Source organism: Poecilia reticulata, chromosome 8 (assembly GCF_904066995.2).
Source record: "Poecilia reticulata chromosome 8, P_reticulata-male-v2, whole genome shotgun sequence".
Lineage (NCBI taxonomy): Eukaryota > Metazoa > Chordata > Actinopteri > Cyprinodontiformes > Poeciliidae > Poecilia > Poecilia reticulata.
In genome coordinates, this window is record NC_088837.1 from 20,008,386 (window position 1) to 20,026,414 (window position 18,029).

General features: G+C 38.6%; 4 protein-coding genes and 1 pseudogene across 4 annotated transcripts; all 5 read right to left on the bottom strand.

Moving 5' to 3' along the window:
• Positions 1–431: 431 nt before the first annotated feature.
• LOC145552407 (complement C1q-like protein 2) lies at positions 432–1,318 on the bottom strand (annotated as a pseudogene).
• Positions 1,319–2,683: 1,365 nt separating this feature from the next.
• Positions 2,684–3,741, bottom strand: LOC103469395 (complement C1q-like protein 2). The gene is made up of 3 exons (XM_081610164.1): positions 3,431–3,741; positions 3,210–3,344; positions 2,684–3,099 (listed from the first exon to the last, which is right to left on the bottom strand). The coding sequence occupies exons 1-3, from the start codon at positions 3,684–3,686 to the stop codon at positions 2,813–2,815; spliced, it is 678 nt and encodes a 225-aa protein (XP_081466290.1). The 5' UTR covers positions 3,687–3,741; the 3' UTR covers positions 2,684–2,812.
• A 4,232-nt stretch (positions 3,742–7,973) lies between these two features.
• LOC103469396 (complement C1q-like protein 2) lies at positions 7,974–9,399 on the bottom strand. The gene is made up of 3 exons (XM_008417047.3): positions 8,666–9,399; positions 8,440–8,574; positions 7,974–8,329 (listed from the first exon to the last, which is right to left on the bottom strand). The coding sequence occupies exons 1-3, from the start codon at positions 8,952–8,954 to the stop codon at positions 8,043–8,045; spliced, it is 711 nt and encodes a 236-aa protein (XP_008415269.2). The 5' UTR covers positions 8,955–9,399; the 3' UTR covers positions 7,974–8,042.
• Positions 9,400–9,507: 108 nt separating this feature from the next.
• Positions 9,508–11,715, bottom strand: LOC103469397 (coenzyme Q-binding protein COQ10 homolog, mitochondrial). The gene is made up of 5 exons (XM_081610165.1): positions 11,540–11,715; positions 11,075–11,227; positions 10,724–10,916; positions 10,461–10,562; positions 9,508–9,930 (listed from the first exon to the last, which is right to left on the bottom strand). Exons 1-5 carry the CDS (start codon positions 11,656–11,658, stop codon positions 9,763–9,765), a joined length of 735 nt encoding a protein of 244 aa, XP_081466291.1. The 5' UTR covers positions 11,659–11,715; the 3' UTR covers positions 9,508–9,762.
• Positions 11,716–12,889: 1,174 nt separating this feature from the next.
• hsd17b1 (hydroxysteroid (17-beta) dehydrogenase 1) lies at positions 12,890–17,327 on the bottom strand. The gene is made up of 6 exons (XM_008417049.3): positions 17,097–17,327; positions 16,727–16,888; positions 16,464–16,643; positions 16,265–16,358; positions 15,953–16,136; positions 12,890–14,645 (listed from the first exon to the last, which is right to left on the bottom strand). Exons 1-6 carry the CDS (start codon positions 17,197–17,199, stop codon positions 14,490–14,492), a joined length of 879 nt encoding a protein of 292 aa, XP_008415271.2. The 5' UTR covers positions 17,200–17,327; the 3' UTR covers positions 12,890–14,489.
• Positions 17,328–18,029: the final 702 nt, after the last annotated feature.

Consider the following 18,029-nt stretch of genomic DNA (forward strand, 5'->3'; position numbering starts at 1 on the left):
CATACAGTTTGATTGTTGATACATTTTTCTTCTACATATGTTCATTGGTTTTCATTTATCTTAAAAATAATTATGGCCTGACTCCAAAAACGTTGATGAGTTCCACAATAACGAAATCTGAGGACAACCAATGGAACCTGTTCCACAATTTAATCCAATTAGGTCCTTTATGCAAGTCTAAAATTTGTTTCAAAAGGTAAGAACTATCTACAAGAGAGCATGATTATTTGCTGCTTAGACTATATCTGAAGTGTATGCAATATCTTCAATCAAGCAGATAAAATACAAATTTACACATTTATAAAAAAATGACATTTCTAATTAAAAAAGTAATTTCTACACATTGTAGTAATTTTATATTTAAATAAAAGAAAATTCATTTTCTGTGAAACAGTAAAGAATCATATTGGGATGCATGGGTTTGGTGCGCATCACATGGGGAAGAGCAGGAAGCCGCTGAATGTGTTGTAGTGCATCCCATCATCATAGATGAGCCTGTTTGGCTCCAGCTGCACGAACACGCTGTCTCCCACTTTCAGAGAGATGACCACAGCGTTGCTTCCACTGTCGTGAACGTCAGACGCAGTGGTGTCCCACACTGACGTCAGCCGTTCGCTGTTCTTCATGAGACTCACAACCGAGTTGGGAGCAGGAGTCATGTTGTTGAACATGGAGAACCGAAAGAAGTACATTCCACTGACCGTTGCTGTGAAAATACCTACAAAACATAAAGAGTTATGAGAACTGTAAGAAAAGCAACCCGTTGATTTGATTGGGTTGTTTTCCTATTTTTGCACACATTTCTTGTTAATGCTGTACACACCTGTTGATGGATTATAGCAGTTCCCTGTGTTGGAGAAAACCTTTTTGTACTTTAGTGGGGTGGCAGTCGTAAAAGGTCCTGTGTTTCCAGAGCCAGGGAAAGCTGCAGAAAAGCCACTCGAGGAGTGCCTGAAAATATCAAAATAACAGATTGGAAATTTTACAGGGAGTAATTATATTCCATCATAAGTTTGGTAAATGCATTACCTTGAGTGAGGCTCCGCAACTCTTGAACTTCTCTTTCAGTGTTTTGCAGCCTGGTTTCAAGGGAAGTAATTCTTTGTTCCATGTTTGTAGGGCAGATGTTACAGCAGCTGGCTGAGCCTCCGATAGCACACATATCGTCATCATTCCCTGGACCAGAATGACAAAAGCCGAACGTTAGCATCAGAACAATAACCTTCTTCATGTTTGTTGCTTCGAGCCTCTGCACCCTCTATATACCTGTCCATCCTTTTATCACTTACGAATGTGATATTGCGCAAAAGTAGGTCAGGAATCCTGTGTGCATGTTAACATAAAATTTTAGATATATTCAGTTCTGCTTCAGCTAACTCCGAGTTGTTAAAATTAAATAAAATGATTAAGGTCAGAAACTCTCACTACCATATTTTTCCATTTAAATTTATTTTTTGCTAATTCCAAGCCATTTAACCATCTTGTTAGTCTTCGCCACCGTGCTGCTATTTATTAACCTGGCCAGCATAAGCACTCTTATCTCTAAATCAAAGGTGTGACTGTTCATAAAACCAACATAAAAAGTATGATCTAAGTTTTGTGTCCCAAAACCAGTTTCGAAGGTGCAACTTCCTCCAACAAGAGAGAGTTCAGTCTAAAGTACATGTAGCAGCCAAGAAAAAAATTATAAATTTCCATCATTGTAACAATTCACAAGACACGATTACTGAAGTATACATAGAGGTCCTGCAATTGATAAAAAATGACTTGCAGTAAAATATAGTAAGTAACTGAAATTGTCTTTAGAAATATATTTTAAAAAAAGCATAGCATAATTAATTTTTATTTTATTAGTTAATGTTTGTCATGTTTACATTGTTTAAAGAATGTAGGTATGTTAGGAAAAAAATGAACTGTTTCCTTTTAATGTGCAATTACAAATAAAAGCAATTTGATGACATCCCAGTACAGTTACTGGTTAGTGTATTCAGACATGAAAAGCTAGAGGTTGACTTGCTTTTGAAGGTGTAAAAATAGCACCAACATCAGATGTCTCACTCCTCTTACTTCTTGCTGCAGGACATCCTGATCCAGAGGTGGGGTGGCTGTGTGGAGATGAACCTGTAGAAGAATCATCCACTGTCCAAATAGAGTATGATGATGCTGGATGTTTTGATTCTTTCAAACGTTGGCACAGACGATGCAAATATTTACGCCTGCAGGGCAACCAATGACCACGGGGAGATATTCTGCACTGCTAAAGCAACAGTTGTATAATAGAGTCAGTATATCTATGTTTGCAAAGAGGAATTGTACCGACATGAGGATTTTTGGTGTCTGGAATATATACCAAATGAGGAATGTTCTGACAAAATTTTGGTGCAATTGAAAGAGTATAACATAGTTGAACAAATTTGTTTGAGTATAAATAGTTTCAACCTCTCTATTTTTCTCTCCTACAAATATCTACTTCATTTATTTTATAAGTTTCCAAGTACTTCTCTGCTGCAGTTTTGTTTTGAAGCTCTTTGACTGATTCATTTTTATGACTTTAAAGTTCTCATGAAACTTAAAAGCTATCTGGAAAATAACCCCATTATTTACTGCTCAGAATATTTTAAATGCTATTTAATATGTTCACTTATGCCGATAAAACACAATTTTACACTCACACAAAATGCAGTATTTTTGATCTATTTATTTTGTCAAGCATTTTCTACACAAATAATGCTAATTTGCAAATTGAAAAAAGAAACTTCCTTTATTGTGAGACAATAAAGAACCATGCTGGCATGCAGAGCTGTTGTCTGCATCACATTGTAAAGAGCAGGAAGCCGCTGAACGTGTTGTAGTTCATCGAGTCGTCGTAGACGAGCCTGTTTGGCTCCAGCTGCACGAACACGTTGTCCCCCACTTTCAGAGGGATGACCACAGCGTTGCTGCCCATGTCGTTAGCGTCAGTCCCAGTGGTGTCCCACACTGACGTCAGCCGTTCGCTGTTCTTCATGATGCTCACAACCGAGTTGGGAGGAGAAGCCAGGTTGTTGAACATGGAGAACCGAAAGAAGTACATTCCATTGACCATCGCTGTGAAAATACCTGGGAAAATATCAAGAATTATTAGAAGAATTGAAAAGAATATACCATTTAATATGGATTCGACTGTTTTTTTTCTTTTTGTCTACATGTCTTCCTAATGCTGTACACACCTGTTGAAGGATTATAGCTATCGCCTGTGTTGGAGAAAACCTTTTTGTACTGCAATGGGGTAGCAGTGGTAAAAGGTCCTATGTTTCCAGAACCAGAATCCCTGAGAGCTGCTGAAAAAGCCACCTGAGGAGAGCCTGAAAACATCCAAAACACCACAAATACATTGGAAAACTGGATATGCAGCGATTATATTTCACCATAAAGCTGGAAAATGTATTACCTCCAGTGAGGCTCCGTAACTCCAGAACTTCTTTTTCGGCGTTTTGCAGCCTGGTATCCAGAAAAGTAATTTTTTCTGCCATGTTTACAACCTTCTCCCCCAGTTCTCCCACTTTTAGAATTATGGATGTGAGAAAAGAGATGTTACAGCTGCCAACCGAGTCTGCAACCTGACAGGCGTTGTCATTTTTGTCATCAGGTCCACGATCAGAAAGACAGATGCCAAATGCTAACATCAGAACAACAATCTTCTTCATGTTTGTTGCTGAGTTTCTGCTCCTCTCCTCTGACTTCTCCAACCTTTTATAGCTGCTGACTGCATGGGACAGTGAGCATAAATAGCTCAGGTCTCTTGTACCCGCCTCTTAATGCCACCTCAGTGGTATGTACCTATGATTTAATCAAAAATGTTAGCATTGAAATTCAGATATTCTATCTGCTTAAATTAACTCTTAATTGTTGGAGGAAATTCTGAAATAACAAAACATTGTTTTCATTAAGATTTTTTCACTTTAAACAAAAGCCACATTTCCATCCTTTTTGTAATTACCTTCACATTGACCTATCCAGGATGTTATCACTCCTTAGATACACGGATCTAAGTTGTGACAGGTGGTAAAGTCAACATAGAAATATGATCAAGGTTCTGTTGTCCCAAAAACCAGTTTTGAATGTGCAACTTCCACGAATAAGAGAGAGTTTAATCTAAAATAGGTATAGCAACCTAGAAAAAAATGCTCAATTTCCTTCATTATCTATCCATCCATTTTCTTTACACCCTTCTCCCTAGTTGGGTTGCCAGAGGTGCTGGTGCCTATCTCCAGCAAACATTTTGGGCGAGAGGTGGGGTTCACCCTGGACAGGTCACCAGTCTGTCACAGAGTAACACAGACACAAACAACCATGCATACACACACTGAGACCTAAAGAGAATTTAGAGAGACCAACTATCCTGACAGTCATGTTTTTGGACTGTGGGAGGAAGCCGGAGTACCCAGAGAGAACCCAGGCATGGGCAAAAAATAATTTTAATTGTTTCTTTATAATATGCTATTAAAAAAACTAACAATTTGATGACAACCCATCTAGTCACTTGTTGACGTGTTCAAACTGTAAAGGCTAAAGGTTCTCTTGCTTTTGAAGGTGTAAAAATAGCACCAACATCAGATGTCTCACTCCTCTTACTTCTTGCTGCAGGACATCCTGATCCAGAGGTGGGGTGGCTGTGTGGAGATGAACCTGTAGAAGAATCATCCACTGTCCAAATAGAGTATGATGATGCTGGATGGTTTGATTCTTTCAAACGTTGGCACAGACGATGCAAATATTTACGCCTGCAGGGCAACCAATGACCACGGGGAGATATTCTGCACTGCTAAAGCAACAGTTGTATAATAGAGTCAGTATATCTATGTGGGCAAAGAGGAATTGTACCAACATGAGGATTTTTGGTGTCTGGAATATATACCAAATGAGGAATGTTCTGAAAAAACTTTGGTGCAATTGAAAGAGTATAACATAGTTGAACTATTTGTTTGAGTATAAATAGTTTCAACCTCTCTATTTTTCTCTCCTACAAATATCTACTTCATTTATTTTATAAGTTTCCAAGTGCTTCTCTGCTGCAGTTTTGTTTTGAAGCTCTTTGACTGATTCATTTTTATGACTTTAAAGTTCTCATGAAACTTAAAAGCTATCTGGAAAATAACCCCATTAATATACTGCTCAGAATATTTAAAATGCTATTTAATATGTTCAATTATGCCGATAAAACACAATTTTACACTCTCCTTATTTTTTACTGCACAATTTTCTGATCCAGAGGTGGTGTGACTATGTGGTGATGAACCTGTAGAAGAATCGTCCACTGTCCAGATAAGTATGATGGCAATAGTTGATGTACCCTGATTCTTTCGAAAGTTGGCACAGAGAGTGCAAATGTTTACACCTGCAGGGCAACCAATGACCATGGGGAGATATTCTTCACCGCTAAACTAACAATTTTATAATAGAGACAACATATCTAGGTATGAATAAAGGAATTATCCAGTTATAAAGACCTTTCGTGTCTTTGAAGTGTCCAAAAGCGGGGATTACAAAATATGATGCAAGGTGTTTTAAGTTTAAAATGTATCTTAATAAAAAGACAATTTTTCAACAAACATACCAATGTTATACAGATCTACAGACAATCCAGATGACATCAAAGCCATGAGAGGAGTTTCCTAAAAAGATAGCCACTGTCTCTCTATTCCACAGACATACAACTTCCCATATTTGGTTTCATTACTCACACAAGGCCCTAGTTGTCCTCAGCCCTGTCTTATCTGCATTACAGTTCTTATCTTTTCTGAGGCCTTGAACAATAATGAGATCCAATCTGCTATCAGACACCATAACCTGAAAATGGTTTTCTTTTGATCTGGGTGAAGCAAATGAAGAATTAACCATAAAACTTGTGAAAGTGGAAGACTATGACAATGGAAGACCATTGTCATAGTCTTCCATTGCCATAGTATATAACCATTGCTATTGGCATAAGGGCAAAGTCAAAAGCCTTTCACTCTTTCAAAAAGCCTGGGCAATAACAACAAAAAATACAAACCAAAAACAGAAATCAGACAAGATCCAAAGTTGCAAAGTTCTACTTTTTTAAAACCTAAACAATTTCTGTCCTTTGTTAAAGGACAAAGGACAGAGTCAGAGTCCCCATTCCTCAACCACCAACAAATAATAGCGCTTCTGTCTCATAATGCCCAGCTTTTCCAGCATTACAGCCTGAACCACTGCTAAATAAAAGGGGAGGAGACAAAAATTCTGTATTCACATGCATATTATCTTGACTACATTAGATCTCAAGAAAAAAAACGTTATTTATGTGGTGGGATGGTGTTCCACCCTCCCCCACTCTGTGCACCCGGCACCGTTAATTGGTGGGCGGGGCGAATGGCTTTATAGTTGGGCGGGCCGCTGCAGGGTGTGGTGTGCGTCTTTGTTTCTTCCACTGTTGCTACAGTCGGCGGCTACATGTTGGCTTGTGGGTTTGATGGACTCGTCTGCGATCGTAAGTGACAGTTTTGCTATCCGTGGCTGATATCATGGTTGGTTTTTGGGTGCTGCACCTGTCGTGCGTTTCTGCAGTGTTGCTCTGAAGGCGTTGCCGGCTGCAGCTGGGGGTTGCTGTGGCGTGCGGCTTCCGTCTGGTCCTCACTTGCTGACCCGCTTTCTCCCGGGTTAGGCTGTGTTTCCACCCCTGGGTAAGCTACCTGCTATTTGGATTTTGATTTTTGTTTTATGTGGAGCCACTGTTAATGGGCTTTCTGTTTCAGGCAACTGATTGTTTGGAGCTGCATCGCTTTGGACGCTCTGCTGTCTTGTCTTCCCCTTGTTTGTTTTGGCCGCTCTCAACTAAATCTGTTGCGGATTGGGCCGGCTGTGTGGGCGGGGCGTTACTCCTCTGGCCCCATAGAAGGGCATTTGGAAGCGGATGACAACGATTTGTTTAATTTTCTTATAGTTTTGTGATTGAAGTTACTAATTTGTTTTGCATGTTTTGTTTTAATCCCTTTGGAATAATGTCTGTCCTTTTTCCTTGTCTGTTCCTTTTGTTCCAGGGACCAAGTAGTAGGCCTGAAGCCTTGTTTTAAAGAATTGTTAAATAAAATATTGTGCACTGATAAATCTGTGTTCGGGTGCATCTTGTTACTTTTAAAAAGATCACCACCTGCTGGTCACATTTATATATTTGCATCCATGGCAACGCATGTCAAGGTGAGCTCAAAGAGAAGAAGAGGGTGATGAAAAAATGTTGTAGCTTAATAAATAAACAAACTTATCCCTGTTTAAACCCTTCCCCAAATACGTCGACACAAATAAAAATTAATACACTCTTAATTTACAATTCTTAAGTTATCTACGAAAAACTTTGCAAAACATCAATTTACAGACTCCCACAAAGGGAAGTATTTCTGATTTATTTATTTTCAAAACATTGACTAGGGCGGTGATACAATAATCTCACGATACAACACAATATTCTGCTCACGATACAGTTCAATATACTTTTGTGATTTTCTGAAAGATTTTAGAGGGACAGTGATTTTGGTGACATTTTGTGACTGTTTTAGAGTTGGATTGAATTAATGTAACTGAAAACTGATTAAAAGCACCAACAACACAATACCTGGCTCTGGTTGGACACAGACTTAAAGTCAACAGCTGGACAAAATGAATCAAAGTGGTGAGAAAACGTTTGTTTTAATTGAAACGGTACAATCGGTAGCTTGCTTGCATGCGTTTGTAAAGTAAAGTGCACCAAGTACCCTGCTCTGAATAGTTTGATACCTTTTTAACCTCGACACTTAACATCTGAAGGAATCGCTCTAAGCCTGATGACCTAATCACTCACCCGGCGAAGCAAGCAGTGAGTGAGCAAGGTGACAGTTGGATGTTACGATATTTGCAGATGAATATCGATTTTTTTATAGGGAAGAATATAGATATCGCAAAATCAATATTATTACACAACCCTATTGTTGACAGAGTATGATTTACAAGTTCCTTTATTGTGAAATAATAATGAACCATGCTGGCATGCAGAGCTGTTGTCTGCATCACATTGTAAAGAGCAGGAAGCCGCTGAACGTGTTGTAGTTCATCACGTCGTCGTAGACGAGCCTGTTTGGCTCCAGCTGCACGAACACGTTGTCCCCCACTTTCAGAGGGATGACCACAGCGTTGCTGCCCATGTCGTGAACGTCAGACCCAGTGGTGTCCCACACTGACGTCAGCCGTTCGCTGTTCTTCATGATGCTCACAACCGAGTTGGGAGCAGGAGTCATGTTATTGAACATCGAGAAGCGAAAAAAGTACATTCCACTGACCATCGCTGTGAAAATACCTGTGAAAATATGAAGGATTATTAGAAGAACTGAAAAGAATATACCATTTAATATGGATTTGACTGTTTTTTTTCTTTTTTTCTACATATCTTCCTCATGCTGTACACACCTGTTGAAGGATTATAGCTATCGCCTGTGTTGGAGAACACTTTTTTGTACTGCAATGGGGTAGCAGTGGTAAAAGGTCCTATGTTTCCAGAACCAGAATCCCTGAGAGCTGCTGAAAAAGCCACCTGAGGAGAGCCTGAAAGCATCAAAAACACCACAAATACATTGGAAAACTGGACATGCCGTGATTATATTTCACCATAAAGCTGGAAAATTTATTACTGTACCTGCAGTGAGGCTCCGTAACTCCAGAACTTCTTTTTCAGCGTTTTGCAGCCTGGTCTCCAGAAAAGTAATTTTTTCTGCCATGTTTACAACCTTCTCCCCCAGTTCTCCCACTTTTTGAGTTACAGGTGTGAGAGAACAGATGTTACAACAGCTAGCTGAGCCTGCAGCCTGACAGACTCTGTCATTCTGATCAGTTCCAGGATCAGAAAGACAAAAACCGAATGCTAGCATCAGAACAACAATCTTCATGTTTGCTGCTTTTGAGTCTCTGCTCCTCTCCTCAGACATCTCCAGCCTTTTATGCCTGCTGGCTGCATGTGATGTTACGTAAAAGCGTAGAAGCCGGTTTCACAAAACTTCTGGCACTGCTGCCTTTGTTTTTGATGTCATGTTGATTGATTTTGGAAAACCCCACTAAAATTCAAACACTTTCCTCCCACAGCAGGTAATATTTAAAGAAAAAGATTAAGTTATTGTGCATGTCAGTTTGAACTATGTCTTAACTTATAGCTCTTATTATAAACCCCAAACAGGTCTTAGTGTCAGTTTTTTCTCACTTTAAAACCTAATCAAAAAATAAAAAAGTACTAAATAACATATTCTTTGAGAATTAGTTGGGAGAGAGAGGTCAACTGCCCACTCGGGTCATTGTGCAATTTTTCCCGTAAGCAGTTTTTTTTCCCCCCTTTTCTTTGAATGCTTACCCAACAACGAGTTAAATGGTAAAGATTACATAACCTGATCTTTGTTTCTTTACTGGCGTCGTGCTGTGATTGGTCACTGGACAACAAACAGTTCTAGTTACACTTAAAAAAAATAAAATCAGAATCAGTTCTCAAAGCACTTTTAACAAACTTTTATTTGATTTATTGTCAGCAAAAATAAATAAATATGTACAGAAATGTAAATAAATTATAATTTGGCTCAAAAATAAATACAGTTTGAGTATGTTCAATTTACACGTCAATAAAATATATAGGTGCGTGCAAACAGGAGAACTAGTCTCAGACGAGAGTCAAGTGTTGACCGTAGTCAAAGCAGCATGATGAGGTTTTGGTTTTGGTAGTAGCCCAGCAGGATAAGGACACTGCAGAGGTCAGAGGTGGTTGCTAATAGCTGCACAGCTCCTCAAGGAAGCGACTGGCTTGTTTCTGTAAAGAGTCGCTGCGTGGGACTCGAAGGCACTGACCATTTGCTTCACAACTTCGTTGAAGAACACGGAGGCCAGCTGAGAGTGCAGCAGAGACTTGAACTCAAAGGACACCTGCAGGAGACAGAAAAATTAAAATGTTCAAGAGTTAAAAATGACAAATGATCACAAAAGTCTGCATCCTTGGCATCTTTGAATGATATTTAGGCTTTGGAAGTTCAGGACTATCAGAAGCCAAAGATCCTCCAAGCTTAACACGTCAGGCTGAAATTGAACTAGTTTCTGGTTAATCTTGGTGTAATCTGTGCCAACATTGAGGCCAAACTCCTGTCGGCAGCTCCTTAATACGCTACATTTACTGCTGCTGCATTCTTACACAACAGCAGCAACGATGCACTACACTAAATTTAGAGCATAATGAGATTTCATTCAACACTTCCTCTCAGCCAGTAATCCATTCACAGCAGCATGGAAAGAAACGATCAAAAGTAACGACTCCAAGGAATGGAGTCTGATCTCCTAATTTCTTCCCTTTAAATCAATGTCCTAGGCCTTTTAAATATTTATAGCCCGTCTGGATATTTTCTGGTCTTTGCTTAACTCACAAAGAAGAAGAATGATCTTATTCACAGAAAAGTACTTACAAAGAAATCCACTTTGCAGGAGCCTGGGAGGTCTTTGGCTCCAGGGGCAAACCTCCACACCGTTTCAAGATGGCTGAAGAGTGATCCATCAGAGCACACCGCCTGATTTGGACACAAGCAATGTGTCAATGCTAAAAGTTAACAAGCTAATCACTGCAGTCATGAGAATTATTAAAAAGAAGCATTTTGCATTACAACTGTAAATTAATGAACATTTAAAAACATTTTAAACTATAAAAATCCCAGTCAATCTAAGGACTTACTCTAACTTGGTGGTTCGGAACAAAAGTGAGCTCAGATGTATATCGCTCAGTGATGGGAGGGAAACCAATTTCAAGCTCTGCCCGGACATTTCCCTTCGGTCCCTTCAGCATTCGAGACTTCTTGCACCAGGGAACAAAATACTTGTACTCCTCTACGTTGGCCACCACCTGGTACATCTCTTCTGGAGTGTACCTGGACATAGCAAATTATCTAATTAATTCAAATCCCTTTCTGTTAGAATGTTTCATGGTTTTGATATAGTTACAAAATAATAGATGGTAGCGTCAACAAGATTATGGTTTCAATTATTATTACTATGAACATTTCAAACTGTTTAAATTGGTACTCACTCCAATATCCTGCTCTCCGTGTACTCCATCCTGCGGGTGTTGATGGGAGCAGCCAGGTTGATGAAGGTGCGCCTGGTTGTCCTCAGGGGGGTTGCAGGGCAGAGCTGCAGGCTGGCTCGCCTTTCTGTCAGGATCCCACAAGATCCCAAGTGTCTAAAGTTGGAGAAAACATGTATTTCTGAGCAATTTCACGTCAAGTCTGAGGCTAATACTTCAGAATAACTCCTTAGAGCATATTTACTTATTTCATTTACACAAACTGAAAAAAAAAACTCGCTTTAATTATAATCTAAGTTGTGAACGTGGCAAATGTAGGCTTTGAAAAAAATCAAAGAAAAAGTTATTTAATCTCCTTCATGCACTTTATATTGAATAAAGAAACAATATTTAAGGTGATGAAGCAAAATCACTAAAAGAAAATCCATGCTTAGGAGGAGCGTCTCGAGTGGAAAGAGTCGCACTCACCTAAAGTGTGCTGTTCTGCTGTTTCCACGTACAGCCTTTAAAAGTGAGCCGTCCTTCATATCCACCAGCGCCTTGAACAGCAGAGAAGTCGTTCTTTTGGTCATTCTGTATTTTTCCATCAAATACCTCGTTTTACAAACTAACCGGTAAAACCATGCCAAGCAGCTGCTGCGCGAGCGCTTTATACTCACAAATGGGGCGTGGCGTGGCGATGCTACCAAATAAGGAAATATCTTACGTAACGCCTCCCGTCATCGGTGTTGACCAATCAGAATACGCCTGGGTGGTTTTTAAATGATACATTTTAAAAAGGTGGATATGCACACATATTCCAAAAGTAGTCATACATCACAATTTCAGTGTTTTTGCAGTATAACATAAAAGACTGTTTAAGATAAACTTTATCTTTGAATGCATATGTATAAGTAATTTATAGAAAAAAGGGAAGAAAAATGTCAAAATAAAAATTATTTTGATAGAAGGCCTACTGTGCCTTTTTTACCCTAGCGAGCCTGTTTGTTTGTTTGTTTGTTTGTGTAAATGTTGTGCAGCTATGAATGTAATATATGCATGGTTGGTCTGCTAATTAGATTTTCTGATTTTTTAAAATTTATTTTTAATTTAAAGTAGAACATTTTCAACTGAAATAAAAGCTGTTTTTATAGTGAAAAACTGACAATCGCAAATTTTTATTTGCTTGAATTAAACCATCTTTTATATAACAAAACTTGAACGTACCAGCAAAGCATACAAAAACGGGTTCATTTTCTCATATTTTGACACTTATCCCATCAACTGGCACTATGAACGTATGCGACACACTGTGACATCACTGTCCCTGCATACGGTAGTGGTTAGCAGTCATTGAGATTGGATAAACAATGTAATGAAAGAATGTGACAAAACCTCTTTTGAAATGTCCTCTTCCAAACTCAACCAATCAATATCCAACCCTGATATAAAACTTATTTTGTCAATAAATACCTCGGTTCAGATACAAAACTGTTAGGGATAAAGAGTTTTGAAATAAGACTATTTCAGGACATTTGTAGTAAAAGTCTAACAGAAAGGACCAACAACTCATCTGTTTGCCTTTAGTGTACGTACATAATTACCTAAATCCCATAAAACACTAGACAGGAAAGAGTGAACTGCAACTAAATCACATGGCATTTGGCATCCAGTGCATGAATGGCATTTAAAGAATTTTCCACTCACAGGACAGAATGAAAGTCCAGCAGGTCAATGACCTGTACATGATGAACCTGGACTCTGATATGACGCAGCAGTAGAGGTCACAAAACTGTTTGGAGTAATAATTAAACCAGACACAAGAAGAAAAAAAAATGGTGGCACTCAAGCATTTGATTTATTTAAAATATCTTGAAAAAAATGTTGTCAAGTCATCTCTCCAAACCGGATGTGAAAAATTAAATGTTGCAACACCCTTAAATCCCAGTAATATAGATCCACATAACACATTACATTCTGAAGAGCTCACATGTCTATAAGTGCTTTTATCTTAAAGGGTTGTGAGCTAACACGGCCAAACTTGTTGCAGTTGAATCCAAAAAAAGGATCCTGGGGAAGGAATTAGAGCACCTGATCAGGAAAGGATTTAAGAGTCTCAGTCAGGCATGTCAAAAAATAGGTCAGATACGCAAGACGTAGATGTACAGACAAGACAACCTGACTCATGTCAGAAGAGGACAGGCTAATCCTCTGACTGAATTAAACATTACAGCGTGAGCCACTGTCTACTGAGACTTTGATCCAGGAAACCTTGTGCAACAATTTAATGTCTCAGCAGTTTGTTCAAATATACCTTAAAATCAGTCAAATTCAGATTAGACAAATGTTTGCAAACATTTATTGACTTCTAACCCTGTTCGATTCTTGCTGAAAGAGAAAGGAGTTGCAGGAACCCTTCGTTTCATATAACGTTGATTAAAAGTTCAATTGGATTTCTTTGTATTGTGTTTGCTTTTGGCTGACGTCCTGTGACACTGTCACAGGCCTTTCACTAAGTACACTGAACATCTCATGATGCAGTGATGCAATGCAGGCTGTTTCTTTGAAACTTTGCCCCCATGTTTGTCCTTTTGCATAGCTGATATGAATGCATTAACAAAAAAATATATCTATATTTATATATATATATATATATATATATATATATATATATATATATATATATATATATATATATATATATATATATTTATCTCTCTCTATATATATATATATATATATATATAGTATAACACAGTTATACAAATTATGTATAACACATATAATTTGTGGAAGTGTTTACACCTTTAAAGGGAGCGATTACTTTTCACTTTAGGATCAGGTTGGTTTGGATAACTTTTGCTTTTATAAGTAAAAAACTGCAAAATACCCACATGCAAATACACACATAAATACATGCATAATTTTGTATGTATGTGTGGATATTAATATAACGTGACACCCAATAATTATTCCAGGTTTGGGTCTTTACATAGACCATCGTTCAGCCAGTCTGTGCTTCTTGCTATAAAATGGGACAGTTCTTTTTCTTCCGTGCGTTAATATAGCAAACTAGAGTTACATACATTTTTAGAAAATGTTCAGTTTCAACAATCTAATGCAAGAGCCTAGCATGAAGCACTGCAATCCCAGAGAAAATATGGAATGTGAGATAAAGGCTTTGTTGAAATAAACTAATGTAAAGGTTGTGGAATGATACGTAATCCTTATCAAATATTACTCCACAAGCAATAACTCAGACAAATATAGAATGTGGAGTTGCACTTTTTTATTTTTTGCAAACTCCTCTTATGAAAGTCACTTCATCACCTTTGCCCCAGAAGCTAAAATTGGAAAAAAAACAAACACTATTCTTTTCACTTAGGCCAAAGTTTGCAGATAAAGTGGTTGCTTGATTGAAAGAGCAACATTTCTGCAGTTATTGGTCCTCATCTGCAAAAATGATCTTGCTCATAGTTTCTATGTATTCCCTTCCATGTGGTTCTGTGACCTTCAGCTGGGTAAGAGGAGGCATGACGCTGTTGGTGAAGTATCTGAATGCAGGACTGGTGGAATGGATGGCATCAAGAAATACCTGGAGGAAAAGAAAAACAAAGACCTGAGGAGACACTCGTCACACCACCGCAAGTGAAGAGGTTATTACTGAATTATTTACAAAATTCAACAGCAACTTTCCTTTTAAAGAATTCAGTTGCTTAATCTAACCTGTAACTAACTAAGAATGTCTGATCTGCTGTGAAAAAAATGCGCTGTGTTTTATAAGAGTCTTATTAACGTCGACGTGGGTGAAATGCAAGAGTTTTATTTTTTCTTGTTTTCATTGACTTTCCTTTGTTTTGCATTGTTTTAGATCTACTGGGTTTAAATCAGTCACTGATTTTATTATTCCACTTGTAATACTGTTATTGGAAATATAAAAAGTACATTTTCTTCAGTTGTTTATACAACATGAAAAGTATTCACTTTCTTCATTGTATCTTTACACCGCTGGAACTTAGGGAGGGTTTAGAGATAAGGATGTAGCTCTCGTCTGTTTTCAAGGTTTTAAAGATCTTGTCAAAATCTTTGAAGAGTAATAATGCTGCTCATCGGAGCCGGAAAGGTGGGCAAGAAGCATTTGTGAGAAGTATAAAAAGGTAGGTACATGTAGTTTTAGGATTTTTATAAAAGATTCTGGGGTTTTAAAGAGGAATTTTTTAATGTGTGGATTATGAGTGAAAGACAGGAAATCAGCGAAGGACATTTTAAAAACACCGCTATCTTGGTTGAATGACAAGCTGTGAGCAGAGAGGCACAAATATGATTCAGGGCAGTTCTCAATCAGGGAACAACTGTTTCACACTTGTGCCTCTTGGGAAATGCTACATCTCCACGAGCCACCAGATGTAAAAGTTATTTTTATCCAAGTGCTATTTGGCACAGAACGCCAAATGAGACTTTTATAGTGCAATTTTATGGTGAGGCTGTCTATCGGCTGTGTGATGTGATTTAATTTTATTGCAGCTTCACACCATGTAATTTATTTTACAATGCCTTGTTTGGTTTTCCTGGTGTGCTGGTCTTGCTTAACATCTGTTGTTGTAAATCATGCAATAATAACAAAGGTATTTGATTGTGAGTGACTTTTAGCTTCTTTCTTGGCTGCTGGAGAAATCGCTCACAGCAGACAGGAGAGAAAAACTTTCAGTGAGCCACACATTCTAAGTTTTTTTGTTTTTTTTTTAAAGAAAACTCAAACTTTTCTGCACTGTAACATCTTTTTTATGTCATAACCATGCTTATAACAATCGTATATATAGGTCCAGCATTGAGACTGAAGAACTGGACATTTGTTACGGCATCTTTAGCTTTTTAGATGTGTCAATGAGAAAAACTGCACACCTCGACAATATCTTCGGTGTCCTGTGCAGCATTTTGGAAAACCGTGCTGCAGTGTTGCAGGTATTTCTCATACAGGCTGATCGTTCGGCCATCAACCTGCTGCAGAGATGAATCCCCAAGCTCTGCCTTCTGCAGGTTAATCAAGAAGTCACTGTTGACCGGACCACACTCGATGAGACTGACTCTGGAAAAAAAAGAAAGAAGAAAAAATAGACAACCTTATACCTTATGTAAATTTACGGTTATTGAACAATACACAGTTTTATTTTCAGTATTTCTGTCAGGAGTGGTGATGTGGCCGTTAAAACTCACTGTATGTTAAAGTGTTGCAGGAGGACAGCCAGACTCTCACATGCTCCTTCAACTGCAAACTTACTGGCACAGTACACCTCATTAAAAGGCAGACCTATGAGGGCATTAGAGTGTGTTATTTTGGAAATGTTAAGCATAAGCTAACAAAAATCAAAGTAACTAGACATTCCTTAATCCCTTTCCTAGTTGATTATCTCACCATGAAGCCCTCCGGTGCTGCCCGTGACCAGAATGCGGCCCTGACCTTGTGCTTTCATTCCTGATAAGAACACCTGAATGGTCTGGATGGTGCCAAGAAGGTTGACCTCCAGAATGCGCCTCATTGTGTCTAAGGACTGAACCTCCAGGGGTCCCATCAAACCCACACCGGCGTTACACACTGTAAATGAAAAATGCGAGGCAATTATGTGAAAACTGAAAGCAATCCAAACTGAAAGAGATCAGACAGCCACGGGAACAAACCCAGAATGTCCACCCGCTTCTCCACAACTTTGTCTCGTGCCGTCAGGATGGATTGTCTATCAGTCACGTCCATTTGAAGTATTTCCAACGTATCCCGGTGTAGATCTTTTACACACTCTAAAAGACGTTCTTTCTTGGCCAGGTTCCTCATTGTGGCATACACTAAAGAGAATGCAACACCCATGTTTTTGTTTTAAACAAAATAACTGCACAGAAAAGTGAGGGATTGGCAAAATACATGACAATAAAACCTGACAGAGTGACAAGTTATTTTATTGCTATCCAGTAGCAAAATGCCTGGCTCGGTTTTGAGTTAGTCCTGAGCAAAAACCTCTCGAGATCATGACTGAAAGATGTCGGCTGTGGTTACCTTTGAACACTTTGCTGGTGTCAGAGGCCAATCGAACCGCCAAGCTGAGTCCGATCCCAGAGGAGCATCCTGTGATCAACACCACCTTCTTCTCCATCGACATGCTGGTGTCTCAAAAATGTCCCGGCTGAAAAAACAGAACTGCAGCAAAGTGCAGACGATCAAAGTGAGTCAAACAACGTGATGGGGGGGCTGGTGAAAGCTCTTCTCAGACCATCACAAGGTCACACGTCGTCAACCATCTGGAGTTCCTTCATTAAATCTCATGTCCTTGTTATTTTGGCTTGTTTTGGTTTTTGGAGGGGAAATGTGTGGGAAACTGAACCTTGTTTTTTTTATGTGCCTTGCCAAAATTCCTGTTCACACCACTAACAATAACAAGAGTATATGAGATTACGATGGTCTGAGCTCTAAATGTTTAAAACAGTTGGAATAGCACTGTCATAGTTTCAGTGTTGCCACTAGGCACCAGATGGCAGCATAAGTTCATAATGGCACTCTTAAAACAATTAAGCTATGTTTTATTGATAAAAAGACAACAATGGAGGGACTAATGGGTTTTATCCTGACACTGTAGTAAAGTGAATATATCTGATTTGCAGCTCTACCATCACGTTGTGATGAGTAATATAGGTTTAGCACAGAATTGTTTGACTATTGTTTTCATATCTGGTTTTATAGAGCAGTCTCTAAAACTGCTCTAACATATGACAGCTTCAAAACCATCAGTGAGATGGATAGCTGTAGCAACTGCAAATTTAACACAATGAACATATATGACTTCTCTAGCTGATTAGAAGGAAGGATACACTGAAAAAACTAACAAGAAATGCTTAATCTAATATGACTTGGAGATCAAACATTTTTTTTACATTTGAACTGCTACCAGCAGCTCAGGATCAAACATATCCCTAATTGTTTTTAATTAATTTA

What these genes read in the sequence shown, in the direction of transcription:
- LOC103469395 (XM_081610164.1), bottom strand. Translation starts at nt 3,686, where the DNA reads ATGAAGAAGATTGTTGTTCTGATGTTAGCATTTGGCATCTGTCTTTCT. An exon ending in GTTACGGAGCCTCACTGGAG is followed by an intron (nt 3,345 to 3,430) that starts GTAATACATTTT and finishes GGATGTTTTCAG; the next exon opens with GCTCTCCTCAGGTGGCTTTT. An exon ending in TAGCTATAATCCTTCAACAG is followed by an intron (nt 3,100 to 3,209) that starts GTGTGTACAGCA and finishes ATATTTTCCCAG; the next exon opens with GTATTTTCACAGCGATGGTC.
- LOC103469396 (XM_008417047.3), bottom strand. Translation starts at nt 8,954, where the DNA reads ATGTCTGAGGAGAGGAGCAGAGACTCAAAAGCAGCAAACATGAAGATT. An exon ending in GTTACGGAGCCTCACTGCAG is followed by an intron (nt 8,575 to 8,665) that starts GTACAGTAATAA and finishes TGATGCTTTCAG; the next exon opens with GCTCTCCTCAGGTGGCTTTT. An exon ending in TAGCTATAATCCTTCAACAG is followed by an intron (nt 8,330 to 8,439) that starts GTGTGTACAGCA and finishes ATATTTTCACAG; the next exon opens with GTATTTTCACAGCGATGGTC.
- LOC103469397 (XM_081610165.1), bottom strand. Translation starts at nt 11,658, where the DNA reads ATGGAAAAATACAGAATGACCAAAAGAACGACTTCTCTGCTGTTCAAG. An exon ending in AGCAGAACAGCACACTTTAG is followed by an intron (nt 11,228 to 11,539) that starts GTGAGTGCGACT and finishes CTCCAACTTTAG; the next exon opens with ACACTTGGGATCTTGTGGGA. An exon ending in CCTGCAAAGTGGATTTCTTT is followed by an intron (nt 9,931 to 10,460) that starts GTAAGTACTTTT and finishes TGTCTCCTGCAG; the next exon opens with GTGTCCTTTGAGTTCAAGTC.
- hsd17b1 (XM_008417049.3), bottom strand. Translation starts at nt 17,199, where the DNA reads ATGTCGATGGAGAAGAAGGTGGTGTTGATCACAGGATGCTCCTCTGGG. An exon ending in CACCAGCAAAGTGTTCAAAG is followed by an intron (nt 16,889 to 17,096) that starts GTAACCACAGCC and finishes CATTCTCTTTAG; the next exon opens with TGTATGCCACAATGAGGAAC. An exon ending in ACACCGAAGATATTGTCGAG is followed by an intron (nt 14,646 to 15,952) that starts GTGTGCAGTTTT and finishes CTTTTCCTCCAG; the next exon opens with GTATTTCTTGATGCCATCCA.